General features: G+C 29.5%; 3 protein-coding genes across 4 annotated transcripts; 1 reads left to right on the forward strand and 2 right to left on the reverse strand.

The window, feature by feature from the left end:
* Positions 1-1,181: 1,181 nt before the first annotated feature.
* On the forward strand, positions 1,182-3,512 carry LOC107648598 (FT-interacting protein 3-like). Its single transcript, XM_021105755.2, has one exon. It carries the CDS (start codon positions 1,182-1,184, stop codon positions 3,510-3,512), a length of 2,331 nt encoding a protein of 776 aa, XP_020961414.1.
* Positions 3,513-4,976: 1,464 nt separating this feature from the next.
* Positions 4,977-8,598, reverse strand: LOC107645271 (uncharacterized). Of its 2 annotated transcripts, XM_016349261.3 has the most exons (5): positions 8,463-8,598; positions 7,272-7,340; positions 6,832-7,175; positions 6,232-6,263; positions 4,977-6,115 (listed from the first exon to the last, which is right to left on the reverse strand). In XM_016349261.3, exons 3-5 carry the CDS (start codon positions 7,160-7,162, stop codon positions 5,210-5,212), a joined length of 1,269 nt encoding a protein of 422 aa, XP_016204747.1. In that variant the 5' UTR covers positions 7,163-7,175; positions 7,272-7,340; positions 8,463-8,598; the 3' UTR covers positions 4,977-5,209. The 2 variants fall into 2 exon arrangements, with proteins under 2 accessions (XP_016204747.1, XP_088345386.1); XM_088489260.1 differs by lacking the exon at positions 6,232-6,263 and having other exon boundaries at positions 4,977-6,057.
* A 3,850-nt stretch (positions 8,599-12,448) lies between these two features.
* LOC107645269 (bZIP transcription factor 44) lies at positions 12,449-14,027 on the reverse strand. Its single transcript, XM_016349259.3, has one exon. The coding sequence runs from the start codon at positions 13,367-13,369 to the stop codon at positions 12,893-12,895; it is 477 nt and encodes a 158-aa protein (XP_016204745.1). The 5' UTR covers positions 13,370-14,027; the 3' UTR covers positions 12,449-12,892.
* Positions 14,028-20,788: the final 6,761 nt, after the last annotated feature.

Consider the following 20,788-nt stretch of genomic DNA (forward strand, 5'->3'; position numbering starts at 1 on the left):
TAATAGTTGGTAAGTTTTTCTTTTAATTACAATTTTCTTAATTTTATTCCTTTGTGATATCTCTCTATATAGGGTTTTGCTGCTTCTTATTTGTTTATCTTCATTGGCAAATATCTAAATATTTTCCAGTTTTTTTTTTTCATCGGTTTTATTTTACTAACGTTGTTCATGTTTTGTTTTCTATTGATTTCGATTTTTTATCTTGGAAAGATGAAATATTTTAATAATAGGTAATTTAATCAATGTTTGATTTTCGTATTTATTTGGTTTGATTGCATAGAGAAATGAATTATAAATATTTTCAATAAAAATAATACTTTCCTTCTTTATATCCAGTTTTTTATTACCATATATTTTCAATAATAATTCATTGATTCTTATATCATTTGCTTTCTTTTACATTTTTACTTGTTTCAAAATATTTTGTTATAATACAACCTATCTTATTGGAATAAATGCCTAGGATATCTTCCTTTTTTAAATGATTACTCCTTTAGTGTTTGGTCCCTTGTTAATACTATTTTGTTATTTTAATTTTGTTTTAAACCTTTTTTTTAAACACTTAAGGCATCTTATCTTAATTTTTAAGTTTATCAAATAGAAAATAATTATATATTTGTTTTACAAAGTTTGAAAGCAAGCTTAAAGTGGATAATTTTGCTATAATTTGTTAAGATAGAGGCACTACCTTTGTTAAGAAATTTTCTACAATCATTCTCCTTACCCAGAAATTAAGGCATTATTCCAATCACCCTTTGGTATAGCATGTCATAAATTAATAGAATTAAATGCTTATTATTACAAAATTGAAAAGATAATTAATGTTATGTTAAATTGTTTCAAATTTAAATTTTTAAGTTGATTCCCTTCCATTATGAATGTTAAACGCACTTCTAAAAGAAAATACAAAAAATAATTATGATCTATTGAATTTTACATGCTTGTTATATTCTTTTTTTCTTTTCTTTTCTTTTTATTTGAATTTTACATTTCATTGTTTCAATTTCACAGTAGTAATAATGCTACTTTCTTGTTATGGTCTTTCATGTAAGTTGTAAGAACATTCTTTTTTTTTTTTTTCCAATTCATTAGAGATCATGCATGTTTTGTTAGAATGACCCTTGGAATTGGAACATAGTATATATGGTGCATGTTTTCTTACAAATTAGGAAAATAGTTTAATGTTTTATTTTCACTGTTGCAAGATCAAAGCTATGGCAAACAAATGCAAAAACCCAAAGGATCAGAAGCAACAAGAGGATTTCTCACTGAAGGAGACAAATCCAAACATCAATGCAGGAAGAGCCACAACCTTGGACCTTGTAGAACAAATGCAATTCCTCTTTGTTAGGGTGGTGAAGGCCAAAAACTTGTCATTAGAAAGTAATAGTTGTTGCTGTAATCCTTTTGTGGAAGCAAGGATTGGAGCTTTAGTGGGAAGAACAAGGTCCCTTGATAAAACAGAGAATCTTGAATGGAACCAAGTCTTTGCTTTCGCGAAGGACAAGATTCAAGCACCTATGTTGGAGATCTTGGTAAAGGACAAGAAGTGTGTTGAAGACAATAATAACATGTTCATAGGGAAACTTGTGTTTGTAGTTAATGATGTTCCTATGAGGGCTTCTCCTGATAGCCCTTTAGCACCAGAATGGTACAAACTCGAGGACCATAACGGATCGAAGCTAAATCAAGGAGAGTTAATGGTGTCTGTTTGGATGGGGACTCAAGCAGATGAGGCTTTTCCTCATGCTTGGCATTCAGATTCTGCTAGTGGTTATGAGCATAGTACTAATACTTGTTCAAATGTATATCACTCTCCAAGGTTTTGGTACCTTAGAGTTAATGTGATCCAAGCCCAAAATTTGAAGCTCAAAACCACGAATGGAGGAAGCAGCTTGGAGTTTTATATTCAAGCTTTTTTGGGAAACTTGGCTTTGAGAAGTAGATCGGTTAGGATTAGTCAGAACCCTGTTTGGAATGAGGATTTGATGTTTGTTGTGGCAGAACCTTTTGATGAATCATTGATTTTGAGCATTGAGGTAGGGAATCAACACAAGCATGAAAGTATGGGAAGGTGTGTGATTCCTTTGAAGAATGTGGAGAGAAGAATAGACGATGCATTGGTCGAAAGCGTGTGGTACAATCTTGAGGATCCGAATTCCCCTGAGGCTAGACTTCATGTGAGAGCTTCTTTAGATGGAGGATACCATGTTCTTGATGAAGTTACTCACTATAGCAGTGATTTTAGGCCATCATCTAAGTCTTTGTCCCAACCCAATATTGGTGTTCTAGAATTGGGAATTTTGAATGCTGTAGGACTCTCTCCAATGAAGAAGGAGAATCGTGCTGACGCCTATTGTGTCGCTAAGTATGGTCCGAAATGGGTGCGAACAAGGACTATTGTTGATAGTCTTTGTCCAAAATGGAATGAACAATATACTTGGGAAGTGTTTGATCCTTGCACTGTGATCACAATTGTGGTTTTTGACAATGGACAATTATTGCAAGAAGGAAAGCCTGCTGAAGATAAGAGAATTGGTAAGGTGCGAATTCGGCTCTCCACGCTCGAAACTGATAGAATCTACACTCACTCTTATCCACTCATTAACTTGACCAATCAAGGAGTTAAGAAGATGGGAGAAATTCAGTTAGCTGTGAGATTTTCTTGTTCATCTTTGTTGAATGTTTTGCAAACTTACACACAACCTTTACTCCCAAGAATGCACTACATATCTCCATTGTCTATATTTCAGTTGGATAGTTTAAGGAACCAGGCTGCTGCTATCACCACATTGAGGTTCAGGCGAAAAGAGCCTCCATTGGCGAAAGAGGTTGTCGAGTACATGCTAGATGTGAGGGAAAATGTGTGGAGCATGAGGAGAGGAAGAGCTCAATTTCGAAGAATTGCTGATCTTCTAAATGTTGTTGTTTTCATTTGTAAATGGATTAATCATGTGCATAGTTGGAAGAGTTCAGTTACCACAATAGCAAGTTACATAATCTTTCTTGGTGTGATTTTCTGTCCACAAATGATTCTGGTAACAATGTTTTCAAGCCTTCTCTTGCTTGGAATTTGGCGATACAGAACTCGGCCGAGGAATCCTTCTCATATGGATATCCAATTCTCTTATGCTCATACAGTTACTAATGAAGAACTAGAAGAAGAATTTGATACATTTCCAACGAAGTTTACCGGCGAAAATCTTAAGAAGAAGTATGATAGATTGAGAGGTATTTCAGGAAGGGTTTTAGCAGTGATGAGTGACTTGGCAACTCAAGGAGAAAGGGTGCAATCCTTGTTAACTTGGAGGGATCCAAGAGCAACATCTTTGTTTGTGATTTTCTGTTTTGTTGCTGCCATTGTGACTTATAGTGTTCCGTTTCGCTTCTTAGTCTCCGGCTTGGTTGCTTACTGGTTAAGGCCTCCGAGGCTTCGCGGCGTTGCTGGTGTTCCTGCTGTTCCACAGAACTTCCTTAGGAGGATGCCTGCCAAGTCTGATGGCATGCTTTGAGTTTTCTATTCTTGTTTTTGTTTCATTTTAAGAGTAGATGAAACTATCTTCCTATGCAATAATCTTTTTTGAGTGTTTTAAATCCAGTTTTCTTGCCTTTATCTATTGATTAACAATTTAATCTTTCTAAGACAATTATGCTTATGTTAGACTTGTTGGATTAAGTCTTGTTCACTTCATTGCAAGTGATTTTTACAATCTACTTTTTGTGTATGTAGTTAAAGCTGATAAGGTGAATATAATACTATTTTCTCAGTTTCATAAGTTAGCTATTACTTCACTAATAGAATTGAATCGTATCAGAATATACTACTTCCATCAAAATGGTGTTGTATCACATAAATCAATGGATCTTTCCTTTCAAATTTTTTTTTATCATATATGTTACTTGAATATGCTATGTTTCAAATACTGTGTCCGTTGAGGCTAAAAATTTTTGATATGGAAGTAAAATGAGTGATATACAAAATATGGTAATTTTTTGTGTTTTTTAAAATCGTGGGAGTACACAAATCGAACCATCCGATTTATGTTTAAAAAGTCGAAAAAAATTCAGAGTACACAAATGGGAGGGTCCGATTTGTGTTAAAAAATTGAAAAAACTCAGAGTACACAAATCGGTCCATGCGAATTGTTTGATTTTAAAATTTTTCTTAAGAAATCGCATGGTCCAACTTGTGGTTGGACAAATATGAATTTCGGAAGCTAGAGAACAGACCATCCGAGTTGTTCGTTGTCAATTTTTTTTATGAAATGGAATATCAAACGCAATTCGGACCGTCCGTTTACTGATAGAGAACTCGCATGATCCAAGTTCTGTTTCACTGACACCACATGGCTGCGAAGCACCTGTATTTTCCATATCCGAGTCCAACACCACTTTTGCTTCCATATTTAAATTAAAAAGTGGTCCGTTGATGTGTCTATCTATATATTACTTTGACATATTTTTAGTTTGAGGGAAAAAATACAAAAGCCTCCTTAGATACACATTTACGTCGTCACGGCCACGGGTTCTGAATTCATCTTTGAAAAAATATTTTTTTTTTAAAAAAAATGTCAAAACCCACTTCAAACATAGTATGAACAACCCAATTTTATTTTTAAAATTAAAATAAAGTAAATAAGAGTATTGAAAAATTAGACGAACTTAAAAATTTTATTGGTAACTTATACTGTTGGAATAAATTTAGAAGTAGCCAATATTGTTAATTATTGACAAAAGAAAAAAGAAATTCTACAATGCTTTGTAATATTCAAGAGATCAAAAACAAAAGCACTGAAAATTTTTAGTTTGTATTTTGATGATATTAACAGAACATAAAGATGTATTATTATGTTAAAATAATTTTAATATTTATATATACCCATAGCTAATAGATTTTCAAAATTAATACTTTTGCATATCTCCTTATGTCGCTTCGTAAGTATGTTTCTTGTTCAATGCAGACACATATGACTTCATTTGTATGTAACTATATTTGGTCCTGTCTTATTATTAAAATGAGCAACTTCACAAACTTAATTCTATTATAATAGCTTGCTATCAACTTTTATATAACATAGATTTAAAATCATCAGTGAAGCTAATTATGTAAAAAATATTGAAACTCAAAAATCTGATGGGGTTATAATATTACTCCTATAATTAGCTGCTGACTCGCAAAGAAATGGGAACCCATTCTTTTTACTGCCTTTCATTCTTTCCGGTGTCTTCCCCAAAAGCCCTTTGTCCTTGCAGTATCATTCTCCGGCAGGGTTCGATTTGATTTGGACCGAAACGAAAAGTGCTTCTTCAAGAATGGCTTTCCATGTGTGCTCCTAGTACTTGAGCTTGGCTCCATCTTTGAAACTTTTCCTATTCTTTCAATGTCTTTCTGTGGTTCGGAAACACTTACATCAGATTCAAGGTAGCTATCAGCTACCCGGCTTCGAGATATCTTCTGGTGCTTTCCCTTAGAAGTCTCCGATTCGACCCTAATATCTTTTCTGGATGACTTTGACGAGTGATTATCTCCGAAGATACAAGCTGGACATGCTGGATCAAACTTGTTTGCCTCGGCAGTTCTAGATTCTAAGCATTCGGCATGATATGCATGGCCACACACAAGGATAGCAACACATGAGACATCACTTCTGGCAACAATATTTGGTAGTTCTGTCAAAGGCCTCGCGCAAGCTGGACAAGATTGTTGATCCATTGAGGGAGAATGCAAGAACCTGCTGCTGCTGGATCCAATTATCTTGTGACGACCGGATCCTAAATATTCACTGTCGGAAGAGCATATTTCCCTTTGAGAAGAAACCACCATCTCTGAAAAGGTGCGCATGGACCAGCCATCGGATGATCCATATAGGGATCCTGTTGCCATTTCATTGCTACAGGGGGAGAATACAAATGATGGCCTTCCCTCAGAAATCGAGTAGCCCGGTGATTTCAGACCCAAGATCTGACTATCTGAAATCTGTCTTAATAGTGGATGACCTGGAGATCGATGTGCCCGTCTTGATGGTGTAGAATTAGAATGATGATCTAGTGCAGGCACTGAGAAAACCGGAGGAATTGGAAATGAATGATTCGGAATTGAAGAGTCTACAGAATTCTTCACCAAAAGAGAAATATAGACTAAGTGAGCCAAGTAATACAACCGTAAAAAACCTAAAAATTACATCCTGCACCATGAAGAACATTATTCTAATTCAGTTGTGCAAAACTAACCATCATAGAAAATTTGCTTGATATGGACAGATCTGCAACAAGTACATAGAAAAAGAATAAAGAAAATATCAATGGACAAAATAGCAACTGAAACAAAAATGTATAAATGGTGAATACCCCAGTAGAGACGTTAAAACAAATTTCGAAAACTTTAGAGCAAAATGGGAAACATCCAAAATAAAAGGTGAAGAACAAGGCATTGTACTTAAGTAAGAACCCATAAATTCCAAACCAGAGGATGATGAACATAAATATTTTAAAAGTCTAGGAGGCCAGCAACTTTGTTAAATTCTGACCAGCATATAACCAGCAAAAAAAAGTGAGCTATTGGATGAAATCTCACACCAATCTCACACCATTAAAACCATCATTGATGGCTATTTGATGGCTACAAATCACAAAAGTTGCTGGCCCCCTAGCATTCCTCATATTTTAATTGAGTGAGTCCCCATAAGCATTGTGCTTAAGGTAAAGGACAAAACCAACACTAGGTTGGTCATGTGATAGGCAAGCTCATCCCCATGATCTCAGGTTCTAGGGAGGCAAAGACCAAAAAAATAAAGGGTGAATACAAAAGTGTCACTAAATTTTGAGATTTACCAGATGGAGTAGCCATCAGATTTGGAACAAATGTGTCATCAAAAGGGGACTTCTGAGATATTGGAGTTGCAGAATTCTCCAGGGTGCTTCCTCCATCTGATAAATGACCTCTTTCAGAACTTAATGGACCTTTAAATTCCATGCTCACATTTCTGCTAGTCAAGTGAGAGTTCTGACAGGTGGGATTCTCGTTCTCCCTGGTGATAGGCACATGATTACCATTCAATCCAGAGCCACATTTCGGTGAATATCCAGCTTGATGCAAACCTTTCTCTCCGGTTCTTTTAGGTACACTGCGACCCTTCGCAGCAACACAGCAAGCTGATCCCATTATTCATACACTCCTGTAGAAATACATAATGGCCAATCTAACTTGCGCACAAAAAATTATCAACGTATAAATTATTTATTTATTAAAAAACGTATATTCAATAATGTACCAGAAAATTGCAATAGAAAATTCAGGAGCTGCCCCAGTTTTGATTGAGAAATAGTTATTCTACCTTCTCCTGGAGAATAAGCAAAAGGAAAGAAAGTTAAGTTAATATGTAAATTGAATAAAAACCATCGAATAACTTAGATGCCAAATCTCTGATCTAAAAATGCACGCAATAATCTTCTGAAGTTTCTGGTGCTTACTGGTTACTACCAAACCTAATTCACTAATTCAGTGAGCTCAAGCCATTACAATATTTAATGATCAAATGCCACTTCAATAACACAAAATAATAAGAAATTAAATATGAACAGCTTCTAAAAAACCTCAACCATCATTGGTAAGTCAACAAAAAGCTTATAAACTTATGCCATCCATAAAATAATAATAATAAATAAATTAAAAAAAAGAAGAAAATGACACCAAGCACACAATCCTCAGGCTCATTTTTTGGATATGAGAAGCATGTCTCTGTTATGTGTTGTGGAGAATGTGGGTGCTAGACATGCATGTGAGACAGTTTTTTCTGAAATAAGGGACGAATTGTAAAAAAAATTAAGCCTAGTAATCGTACAGTCCGATTAGTGTGGAAGAGAAAATTTAAATTTTGGCAAAAGGTAATCAGACCCTCCGATTTGTGTTTAAAACATTAAAAAAATTTGGGATATGGGTCCGATTTGTGTACCCCAAATTTTTTTAAGTTTTAAAACACAAATCAAAGAGTCCGATTTGTGTTCCCAAAAATCGGTCCGATTTTTGTTCCTGACACCACAGTTACGTGAAGCACCTATACACTCTATAACTGCGTCCTACACCATTCCCCCAACAACATCTAAATTAAAAAGTGCGAATCCTCATAATCATAATTGAGCTCAAAGCACAAGTAATCAATAGCCAACGCTGAAAGTTTCAAACATTTTTTTCCAATTTAAACAAATTGATTAATCACTCATTCATTCAGTAGAACCACCGACCTTGTAACACAACCAATAGTGAAAAAGAAAACATCAAAACAACAACAACATGAATGAGTTGCCTAGGGTTCAGAATTTTCTCACTAAATAGCTCGCTTACAAATTATCATGGCGCACAATCAATCCAACTCAACAGAACGAAGATTTAAATCAAAGAATAAAATCTATTAACGAACATAGAAGAGTGTAAGATTGAAGAAGTATTTTCGAATGGCACCGACCTCTGAGCAGAGAATTCAAGTGATGCTACGACGAACAGAGAAAGAGGAATTTGAACTTTGAAGTGAGGAATGAGGATTGCGTTGTGGTTAGAATAAATTGGAAAAGAAGCTTTATTTTATTATTATTTTATTTTCTTTATTAAAGTACTGAAACCGACATGAAAGAAGAATTCGCTTTAGATAGAAAATCTTAATTTATTTTTTTAAATTATCTTTAAAAAAATTTACTTTTTTGATATTTCAAAAAGATATATATATAATTCATTAAATAATTAACAGAATTATTAAAAATTAAATTAAGTCTCTTAATTATTTCTCATTGAGTCGTTGTAAAATAATATGATTTGATTGGGGAATATATTTAGCCTGTATTTTTATTTCTAACGTAATAAGATTTTAGTAACTTCAATTCACTATATTTTTTTTTAGAAAATTTTAAAAATAAAAAATACAAACAATATAAATTATAAACCTTAAAAGAATTGTATGATGATGTAGCTAACAAAAAACTAAAATAATAATATTTTAATTAATATTTAAATAAAAATTCATCAATTCAAAAAACAACTCAGAAAAAAATAAATTATATATTAAATTTTTATTTTATTTTTATTTGTTATCTTATTTTTTTTAAAGAAATAAAATTCGTTATGTTTATCTTTTTTTAAATTATTTATGCTTATCTTTTTTTAACAAAATCATTTAGAGATTCTGGTTGTTTTAAATTTTAACTTATTTTAAAATTTAAAATCAGTTTAATAATTAGTATAAATAGATAACATTATTTTTCTATAATACAACAATAACACAATAATAAAAATTCTTTATATTTTTTTTAAATTTTTTTTTATAGTTTCATCACTATAGAAACTTTTTAATCTAAATAGTTTCCATAGTTTAATATTTGTTTTTCGTAAAAAAGAATCTTGAAAATAAGTATTCACTAACTTATATTATTTAAAAAAACCTAAGCGAAAGGAACTTTCTATAAAATTTAGTAAACTTTAAGCTTTAATTCTTATTGGTAATTTTCACAATATCAGAAACTAATCTACACCACCGTTTTCTATTCCTCTTTTTCTACCTTGCTTTATAAACTTCTTAGGAAATTAGTTTTTACGAATAATTTTACTCATAATTTTTATCTTTTAAAACATATAAAGTACCTATAATTTTTCTGTATATATAGTTCTCCACCACGTGGGTCCCACTGAAGTGGAACAAATAATTTTCTCATCAAATTCGTCGACTATATATATGACTACTTTGAAACCATTGTCATTTAATTTGAGATTTGACTATAATGCACGGTTTCTAATTTTGGTCAATTTTGTACTCATGGTCATGGTTTTACGTAAAATTGTTTTGTTTAAATTCTCAAAATTCACGAAAAAAAATCTAAAAATTAAAATATTTAGAAAAAAAATCCTAAAAAATCCCTAACAATTATCTAAAAGACAACGAAGTTTTTGACAAAAAAAAATATCCAACCCAACTCCTGAACTTTACTTTTAGGATTTGGATTCTCTAAAGTTTGAATTTCACCTTAGAGAGTAAAGTGTGATCTCTCACCATTGATTTCATAAGTGGGATTAATAATAAATATGAAAGAGAAACTATTCAAAGGTAAAAGATCACACTTTACTCTGTAAAGTGAAACTCAAACTTTAAAGGATCCAAATCCTTACTTTTATGGGCTGATTAGTCCATGTGCCAAAAAAAGTTAATGTTATTTTTTTTGGCACAGACAATCCCAAAAAACAAAGATCAAGAGCCAAATCGGATATTTTTTTGTCAAAGACCTTGTTGTCTTTTCAAGATAATTGTAGAGTATTCACTCAAATATTTATAGACAAAAATTTTATAAGAAATAAGAATTCAATTGTTAGAATAACAACACTTTTATTATGTGTACATCTAAAATTAACTACTAAATTAATTATTTTTTATATAATATATATTAAAATACAAATATATATTAAAAATAAATTAAATAATACATATATTTATAATTTTTGCTTACACATAATTTTATTATATTAAAATTTAAAAATGATCTTCATGTGAATGGGATGAACTACGACTATGACCATATTAATGCACAATTTAAGTCAGAAGTGGAAGCAATTATAAGTTCCAATTTGATATGCTTTGTGGGCCTCTTTGGAAGCATGTTGCTTGCAACATTACTACAACTTTGACTTTTGTTACTTTGACATTTATTATTATATGAGTCAACCAAATCAATGAGGTAGGTTTCAACTAGAAATGCATTGATATTCATATAGATTTGATTTTGTGATCCTTAACTAATAGGCATGTCAACCATAAAAATCACTCTATTCTCTCAAAGTGTAGAGGGAGTATTAATTCTTTGTTTAGATCTAAATATGATAACTTATAAATCTTAGTCATAATTATATGAAAGTGGAGCTCATTATTTTTAATTTTAATTTAAGAAAATTTTATTTGTATATTGGTTATACCAATTCTTTTTTGTGATATGAAAATGTCGGATACTTATATTCACAAGTATTTTTCTTTGTTTTAATATAAAAATTTTTAACTTTTATCATGTGACGTGGTAATCTTACATTGGCAACAACATATAATTGTCACGTTGACATCTTAGTCAAAGGCGTTAACCACAAATGAATAATCGTTAAAAGTAATTTTAAAATTTTTTGCTTGCGTTGGATACAAAAAATATATTTTATTTTTATATTTATGTAACAAAATTTAGATTTGTTTTTTTTTTTTTAGTTAAAAAATTGCTAGAATGGACTACCCTAGCCAAAAGTTTTATAAATCTCATACTAAAAGGCCTATTGTAATTTGGGCCTAAACTTTTATATTATGTTATATCATATGTGTTCTTACTTCTTATCCACGTATGACGATTTTCTCACCTAAAACAAAACAAAACAGAAAAAATTAGGCAAGAAGATTCATGTTTGGTGATCATCGACTGTGGGCAAAAGGCCATGGGAAATTATTGAAAATAAAAGAAGAGCGTTTCATCCCAAAAAAAACGTGTAATTAAATATTATTTGGAGTTATTCTGTTGGTGTAATTAAAATTGTCTTAAAAGAGGTTCTTTTGGGCCTTGGCCCCTTAATTTCACCAAAAAAAAATGCCTTAAAAGAACCAAGTTGGGTTGGTTTAGTGGTTAACTCACTAGTCCTTTTAAATAAGTGTAGGAGGTTCGAATTCTGCCGAGGGAGATACCGTGAGAAACCAAAAAAAAAAAAATTTGTCTTAAAAGAAATAAATTACATCTGCACTTGAGAGACAAGATTTGTAAGTTTTGAGTGATTGGAAAAGAACAACGTTCACTCCTTATTTGTAATTTGGATCCATCCATTTTGTTTCATTTGAATTACATTTTTTTAAACATAATTTGCTTAAATTAAACTATATGTACTATTTTATGAACAAATTTAAATTGGTCAAATAATTAATTTATTTATGTGTTTAAGCAAATATCAAATTTTCGAATTTTTTTGTGTATGCATTTTCTCTGGTACGTCAGATTGATTAGATAATAAATTTGTCCAAATTCAATGAACAACAGATGAAATTCATATACACTTTTAAAATAATATTTAAATTTAAACCCCTACACATTTTTTTTGTTAGATACTACACATTTTTTATTATAAGTTTTGTTCCTTTATAGCTTATGCCCCACTCTCACTTACACCAAAGTCTAATTAATTTAGGCATATGTTTTTGGAACCTAATTAAGTGGACCCCTAATTAAGCCCTTAAAGTAGTGGGTCTTAGAAGAAAAAAATAAAAGAAACCATATTATATGGACATTAAAATTAAAGACAAATATAAAATATATATTAGAATATAAAATATACATTAGAAATAAATTAAATAATATATGTATATAATATGATGACTAATTTTAGTAGTTAATTTTAATGTATAAATAATATTTTTAAAAATAAAAAAAAAAATAAAATGCACAATTATTTTTGGAGCATCAAGAAGAGTACCATTTTTACAATTCAAAAGCACACCCATTCATACATTTACATTCCCTATTGAAAAAAAAAAAGAAAAAAGAAAAATAGTACAACTACACCGACACCCTTTTTGTTTTTCCTTGTTGCAAAACATTAGAAAATGCTTTGTATTATTTGGATTCATTTTTATTTCGTACACTAAATAAAAACACAATTTTTCAAAAAAGGAAAAAATGTGTTTGTGCACGAAACAAAATGAATTTAAAAAAAAAAAAAACCTCTTGCAACTTCTTCCACTTAATATAATAATATCTTAATATTCACCCCTTCACTCAATAATTCCACAATATGATGACTCAACTCCAACAAAGACTAGTACAATAATCAATCATTCAATCAAGCCCCTTTTTTTTTCATTTCTTTTTTTTTTTTTTTAGAATCTCATCTCATAACTCACCACTCAAACATGTTATTTGAAGATGCCATGATGGGTTGGTTAAGGCACAACATGTTAATGTGATGATTCATGAAATTATAATCATGGTAAAATTCACTACCAAAAATAGTACTAGTGCTTGTGATGGTGTTGTTATTGTTGTTGAAGAAGCTAAGCATATGATTGAGTGATTCAAGCCTTTTGGTAAGTTCACTCATTTGGACCCTTAAGATGGAATTTTCTCCCTCAATATTCAGAAACTTTTCTGTTGTGATCTTAACTCCGCTAAGGATTTCATTGTTCTCCTTTTTAAGCTTCTCAACTTCAGCAACTAGGTCATCCAAGTGCTTTTGCTTCCTCATTCTAGATCTCCTCGCCGATTCGCGGTTCGACTGCTTTCTCTTCCTCTTCCTCTGATCCATCAGAAGCTGCAAATCTTCTTCAGAGCCGCAAAATTTGGTAGATGTAGACGAGTTTTCACTCAATGAGGCCATAATGATCAAAATATGTTCAGCAAAATTAATTCTAGTATCTTTTGATCGGTCAGATTTATTGTCTGGCCGATCAAATTATCTTGATTTTAATATAAACGAAAAAGATCTATGTAATTTTTTTTAGTTTTCAAGGAGATACAATACTAATAGGGACTTTGAACAAACAGGGATAATTAATGACTAATATACTTCTTAACTTACAATGATACTATGTTATTTATTACTAGCTTATAATAATGTATAATATAATGTTGCAATGGTGTTAGGGGATTTACGAAAAAACATAGAACCAATAAAGGAAGACAACAGAGAAAGATTGAACAAGATGAGTTCTACGCCTTAGGGAGGAATTTATCATAAAACCGGAACGAAGGATTTCACTAAGAACTGGAGACATGAATGTCAAACATGAACAAACAAGAATAATTCAGCATCAAGTTTCAAAGAAAATGAAAACTTTCTGCTGAAAAATAAGAAGAGAATTTTTGGAAATTATATTAACCCTTTTAATTAATAATTAATTAATTAATTAATTAACCAAATGGGTTTTTGGACTGAAATCAAAGATGAAAACAAAAGGCACAAGAAGGGAAAAGAAGGAGAGAAATGATGATGGCACAAATTATTAAATCTATATGGGAGAAGAGGAAGAAAGGGGAAAGGGAAGTAGTGAAGTAATTGAAGTGCCAATTTATAGAACATAAAAGGTGGAAATAGTTGATAGTGGATATTATATTTAATATTAAATAATTCAATCACATAAGTATATGGACCCCAGAAAGGTTGATATGGACCAAAATAATCAATTCAATCACATTCTTAATTAACATGATAATTTAGTTGAAAAAAATGAGAAATAAATTATATGTATAAATGAGAATGTGGTGTTCTAGAATTATTTTAATACATCATTATGTGATATTAAAAAATATAAAATATACGGCAGAAACTCACCTGCAGTCGACTGCAGGTGAAGTTGCTCCTGGATGGCTGACACGTGTTACTATATGATTTAAAAAAAATCGATTTATTTTATATAAATAGTTTATTTAACAAAATCGGTTTGAGTTGGATCAAACAGTTACTTTTATTCTCTTCTTCTTCGTTTTCACACGTTCGTTCTCTTCTAATCCCTTTTTCAGAACTAATATCAAACTTTTAATTAGGTATATTCTTCTTATTTATATTTCTTAATCAAATTTATTATTTAAAGCTTAATTTAAAATCTGTTTACAGCTTAATTTAAAAGCAACTGAAAATATAAGTTATGGGAAACAAAACAAAGCTCATAAAAAAGATAAAAACAGAGACACAAAAAAAGGACAGACGATACCATTTATGCCATTCCTATAAAAAAAAACGTGAATTTTGTTTCTTTTTCAAAATACTAAATGTTACTTTTTCAAACAATTTGTATACATATATTTGACGAAAATTAAATAAATAAAAGTTTCAGATAAATTTAAAAAAAAATTGCTCAATAAAAATGAAGAAGAAGAACATACCAAATTCATCTGTTAGAAATTTAGGAATAACACGCAGAAAGAATTGAAATTATTTTTTAAAGGTAGTTATTTGATCTACTTAAACTGGTTTTTTAAATAAACCATTTATATAAAATAAATCGGTTTTTTTTAAACCATACAGTAACACTTATCAACCATCCAAAAATAATTTCACCTACAGTCGACTGCAGTTGAGTTTCCACCAAAATATACACTACATGAATCTCATCCCAATTTGTGCATTTTGACACTCTTATATTAATTTTCATATAGTAAATAATAGTATTAAATAATAATATATTTTCGCTTAAAAAATTGTCATGAATTACGACGCAAAAAGGGAGACTGGAAAAAAAAAAAGGAAAATTAAAAAAAAAAAAAAAGAAGAAGCAAAAGTAAAAGCCAAAGGAATCGGAATCTCTTTGAAGGGTTTGGTGGGACTGAGAGAAAGGTGAGATTGAGCAATGAAAACTGTAGATTATGGAAAACTTTAAGTTAGTGCAAACATGTCTCTTTGCTTCTAAATTGGCTTGGCCATGGTCTTTTGTAAAATATATAATATAATTGGTTCAGAGAATTATAACTAATAATAGGGGTGAGCACAGATCGGTTTGGTTTAGATTTAAGGTAAAACTAAAATCGAACCGATCAAAATATAATTAGTTTAGTTTGGTTTGGTTTGGATTTGCATTTTTTGGTGCATGTATCTGAATCAAATCAAACCGATTAATAACGGATTGGTTCGGTTCGGATAATTGGGTACTCGATAACTTTGACATTCATAAAAAAAATTAATTTTTTATTTTAAAAATTCAACAAAAATAAACATGTAACATTAATATGAATAATCTAAATATGTTAAATACCAAATATATTAAAAACTAAACTCATTAAAATCCAAACGTATTAACAGTGAATAATCTCACTAAAAGCTATATATATTTTTTTATTTTTTATTTAATTAATATATAATCGGGTTCACGGATTGGTTCGAGTTCCGCACTCCCAGAACTAATACGCGAACCAATCACTAACAATGGTCATTGATTTGGTTTGGATTGGACCTGATTATTCGTTGGTTTCAGAATCAATTTAATTGGTTCGGTTCGAGTTCGGACGGGTAATCGGATACCCGTTACCCGTGCTCATCCCTAACTAATAATGGGTATAATTATCAATTGGAGTTATAAGTAGAAATTAAAATAAAATCTAATTATATGAATAATTTTAATTTGAAGAATGACAAAAATGGTGGAGAAATTTCTTATTCTTTGTATATGATATATGCTAGCTTTAAACCTCTGATTATCTATCTGTAATGTTTGTTAATATTAAGAATTGTTAGGTCCTAGATAAATTGTATTACTTTTTTTATGTATGTGGGGGCTGAAAAAATAAATTTTCAAAATTATAAATTAATAGATCTATGGGGCTTTTAATATATATATTTTTTAATTAACTCAAATATGTACTATAATTTATTTGATCCAAATTTAACTGATGTGAGATTAAATTATTCTCATTTAAAATTCGAACAAAATATCACTTTAAATTAAATTAACTATCATAATTCACAAGAAATGAGATTTAATTTACATATAAGAGATATCAAAGTTTTCTCAGAAAGAAAAATTATTAATGGATAATGAGTGAGTTAATGAATAAATTATGGTGAAATCAAAATCCAGAGAAGAAAACTATTTATCTTATTAAAATATATATATTTGGCATATTCCATGCTTTCCAATATGGAGCGCCATGGACCTAACTTTCTAAACTTCTATTAATTGGCTTGAAATATCTTTTACTTCCAAAAAAAAAAAAAAAAACTCAAAAATCATTTTTAAAAAATGAAAAGGTATTATAGGCAATTTACATCATCACCATCGTCATCATCATGTAAATCAAATTCAATTAAAAATATATAAAGTGATGTAAATGCTTATCTAATTCTAAATGTCTTAAAATGATGATGTTTATTTTGAAGTTATTTTCCTAATAGCTTTTGGAAACTTTTTATACAGTTCGCGTTTTAATTAGGTGGTGTATTGTTAATTATTTAGCTCAACTTGATTATGACTTTTTGGATGGAGCTTTTTATTACATATTTAATTTTTAGAAGGAAAATACTAGTCAGTAAAAAAATATTTAGTAACATCATATAAATTTATTATTGAAGCTAAAAAAAGGGGGGGGGTGTTAAAATTTAAACCATCCACATCATTACTCATCATAGATATAGGCTTATTGTTTTGTAGCTGTGTTTGCGGTGCGATTCTATTCGATTTTAAGGAAAAAAGTCATCTTATTCGAATGCTAAATTTATGTGCGGTGTGGTTTGGATTGGATGAATTTTTTTTTGAGATCCGATCCGATTACAAACGGTTTGGATTAATTTGCGGTTTTTTTAAAAAAATTAAATACATATAATAAGTCTCAACATCAAATTTTAAATAATCAATAATGACATAATAAGTCTTAACAATATCTTAAAAAGCCAACGATAACATAACAATAGAAATAAAATTATAGGTTAGTTAAAATAAATAAATAAATAACATTTTGAACATAAAATATTTATTAAATAATAATAATACATGAATAATAAAAAAAATGTATAACAAATTAAACATGTTATAAGTATAATTGTAAATATAATAATAAAATAATAATATTATAACACATTATGCGGTTTGGATTGGATTGGATCAGTTATGAAAAGTAGATCCAAAATTCGATCCAATCAAGCGGTTTGAAAAAATAGAATCCAATCAAATCTAAATTAGTGCGGTTTTAACGATTTGGATTGAATAATTTTATGGTTAAATTACACAGTTGGTCCCTATACTTTTAGTGAAATTACAAATTGGTCCCTACACTTTAAAAGTTTATAATTAGGTCCATAAAGAGAATTAAAATTTACAATTTAGTCCCCGCTGGTCAAAAAGTGTTGATTTAACAGAATATTCTCATAATATACTAAGAATATTCTGTTAAAATAGAGAATATGCTAAGAATATTCTGTTAAATTAAACATTTTTTGAACGCCGAGGACTAAATTACAAATTTTAATTATCTTTAGGAACCCAATTATAAACTTTTAAAGTGTAGAGACTAATTTACAATTTCACTAAAAGTGTAGGGACCAACAGTGTAATTTAACCTAATTTTATTTACAACCATAGTCTATATATATAAATGATATCCATAATTATACAAAAAATAATAAATAAACTATTATACTAGAAAATACTTAATAATATATAAATGATTATTGAGAATAGCTTTTTTTTAAAAATAAATTAAGCAGATCGATCCAGCAAAATTTATGAATTTTTTCAAAAATCTTTCATCAGATTTTACAACAGACTTAAATATGATCTATTTAATAAAATGAGATGAGCCACGAACACACAGAATAGTTTGACCTACTTTTACCTTAGAGACCTCTAGGAAAAAAATTGTTTAAGTTGGTAAATAAATCTTATGTTGTTACACGTGACACGGAAATATTGTTATAAATTTATAATAATAGCTTTTATAAGTACTTGATCTTTTTTTTTTATTCAATTTTTAAAATTTAAATTAGGTTAATTCAATTTTAATATGATATTAAAATTTATATTGTTTTTGTTATTCAGTTATTTGGGAGCTCATAAATAAGGTAAATAGGCGTGAAATATGGGTCCAAAATATAGTTATATCTAAGATGGTGGGATTTATATTAATAAGTAGCTATATTTAACAACGTTAAATTACACGGTTAGTCCATGTATTTTTAGTGAAATTACAAATTAGTTCTTACACTTTAAAAATTTGTAATTAAATTCCTAGAGAAAATTAAAATTTATAATTTAGTCTCTGCCAATTAAAAAGTATTGATTTAACAGAATATTTTCAGAATATGCTGAGAATATTCTGTTAAAATAGAAAATATATTGAGAATATTCTATTAAATCAAACACTTTTTGAACGACGAAGACTAAATTATAAATTTTAATTATTTTTAGAGACCCAATTACAAATTTTTAAAGGGTAGGGATCAACCGTGTAATTTAACCATTTATCAACTTCCCTTTCTTAAACTAACTTTTAATTTATAACTTGAGTTATATATATATATATATATATATATATATATATATATATGTTTACATAATTCTAGTAGCTTCTTCCATGTCTATGATATTATATATGAATCTTTTTGTTTGAACAAGTCCCAAACCTCCATGTGTCTTCTTTTGCATTTTTGGATTGCAAAAATCACTATATATAGATATATCACATTCATGGAAAAATAAAAGCACTTGAATGAAATTAAAGCTTACCAATTTCAAAAACTTGAAAGCCTAAAAATATGCCTAGCTAAGAGAAGGTTCCTTCACCTCAATTATTGTTGGTAAAGTGTAAAGTTCAATTAGTGTTTTCCGATGTTTTGGTAATACAAGATTGGATACTAAATTAAAGTGTGTGGCCCCTCCAAATTAAAGATAGGAACAACACAGAAGAATTGCAACTTTGCAAGAGATTTTAATCCCCCAAAAGTTCAATTTGTAAACAACTTGATGAAAAGCAATACTTAATTTATTTTAGTGAGTAAGTGAAAGAGTCACTATGAGAGAGCACATGCACAAAGAGCTACCAAGCCTTATAGTGTGTGTATTTGACATATTTATGGTAGCTATATACAAAAATTAAAATCTTAATTTATACTCATTTAAGGGTTTTATTATATATAGAGACATAATAAATTAAAAGAGAAATATATATTATTATTATTATTATTATTATTATTATTATTATTATCTCACTAAATTTTTAATTAGGTCCTTATAATTTTTTTTATTAGGTCTCTATACCATATTAAATTTTGTAACTAAGTCTCTACTATAACAAAAACGTTGGAATTAACGAAATATTCTATTAAACTATACAAAATATAGAAAAAAATCCTAAACAGTCCCTGACAATTATTTCGAAAGACGAGATCTTTGACAAAAAAAAATATCCAACCTGACTCCTGAGATTTACTTTTATGGGACTGATTAGTCCTGTGCCAAAAAAAGTCAATGTTATTATTTTTTTTTTTTTGCACAGGAGCTAATCAATCCCAAAAAATAAAGGATCAAGGGCTAGGTTGGATATTTTTTAATCAAGGGTCTCGTAGTCCTTTCAATGTAGTTATTAGGGGTCGAGTAGGGTATTCAATCTAGTCAAGTGTTAGGCATATTCGTTTTGTTTGATGGAATATTCTGTTAATTCTAATGTTTTTATCACAGCAGAGATTTAATTATAAATTTAATATGATATATAAATCCAATAATTAAAAAGAAAAACAATATAAATACCTAATTAAAAATTCAATAAAATTATAGAAATCAACATAGCGGAAAAAATAACAATAACATTACTTGGGTAGTAGCTATGACCAGTAGGCCTACTTTAGCATTCCACATTATTTCCACTAAAGATGTGTATGTTTCCTCTTTTTGTATGTAGACTTGTCAAAGTGTTTCTTCTCATAATAGGTTAGGTACTACAGTTATATTATGATACTTCTTTCAAGACAAATCTGTTTTGCTCTTCAAAGTTTTCAAGCTAAGTAGCAAATCGAACTTGAAGATGAAGCCTCCTCATCATGAAAACCACTTTCTCTTTCCATATAGATCCTCCATATATTTGTGTTCTCAAGCTTTCTATCCTTGTCCACCTAGTGAGTCTTTTTTTTTTTTTAAGTGACAAAAAATATGTATCCAAAATTTAGAACTAAAGGGGGTATTTCTCTTAGAATTTGTAACTTTTATATTAGGATAATAAAATATGCTTTTTTTTTTTGTTTGTAAGTGATTTTCTTTAACAATATTTTAATATTTAATTTTATTTATTTTTATTCTTAACATTTTTTATTCATGTC

This window comes from Arachis ipaensis, chromosome B6 (genome assembly GCF_059453495.1).
Source record: "Arachis ipaensis isolate K30076 ecotype BB chromosome B6, ASM5945349v1, whole genome shotgun sequence".
NCBI lineage: Eukaryota > Viridiplantae > Streptophyta > Magnoliopsida > Fabales > Fabaceae > Arachis > Arachis ipaensis.

Bases quoted from the DNA above. Each gene is read 5' to 3' on its own strand.
- LOC107645269 (XM_016349259.3), bottom strand. From the start codon at position 13,369: ATGGCCTCATTGAGTGAAAACTCGTCTACATCTACCAAATTTTGCGGC.
- LOC107645271 (XM_016349261.3), bottom strand. From the start codon at position 7,162: ATGGGATCAGCTTGCTGTGTTGCTGCGAAGGGTCGCAGTGTACCTAAA. The intron at 6,264-6,831 runs GTAAATCTCAAA...TACTTGTTGCAG, and splicing joins TCTGATGGCTACTCCATCTG to ATCTGTCCATATCAAGCAAA. The intron at 6,116-6,231 runs GTTAGTTTTGCA...CTTTTGGTGAAG, and splicing joins CAAGCAAATTTTCTATGATG to AATTCTGTAGACTCTTCAAT.
- LOC107648598 (XM_021105755.2), top strand. From the start codon at position 1,182: ATGTTTTATTTTCACTGTTGCAAGATCAAAGCTATGGCAAACAAATGC.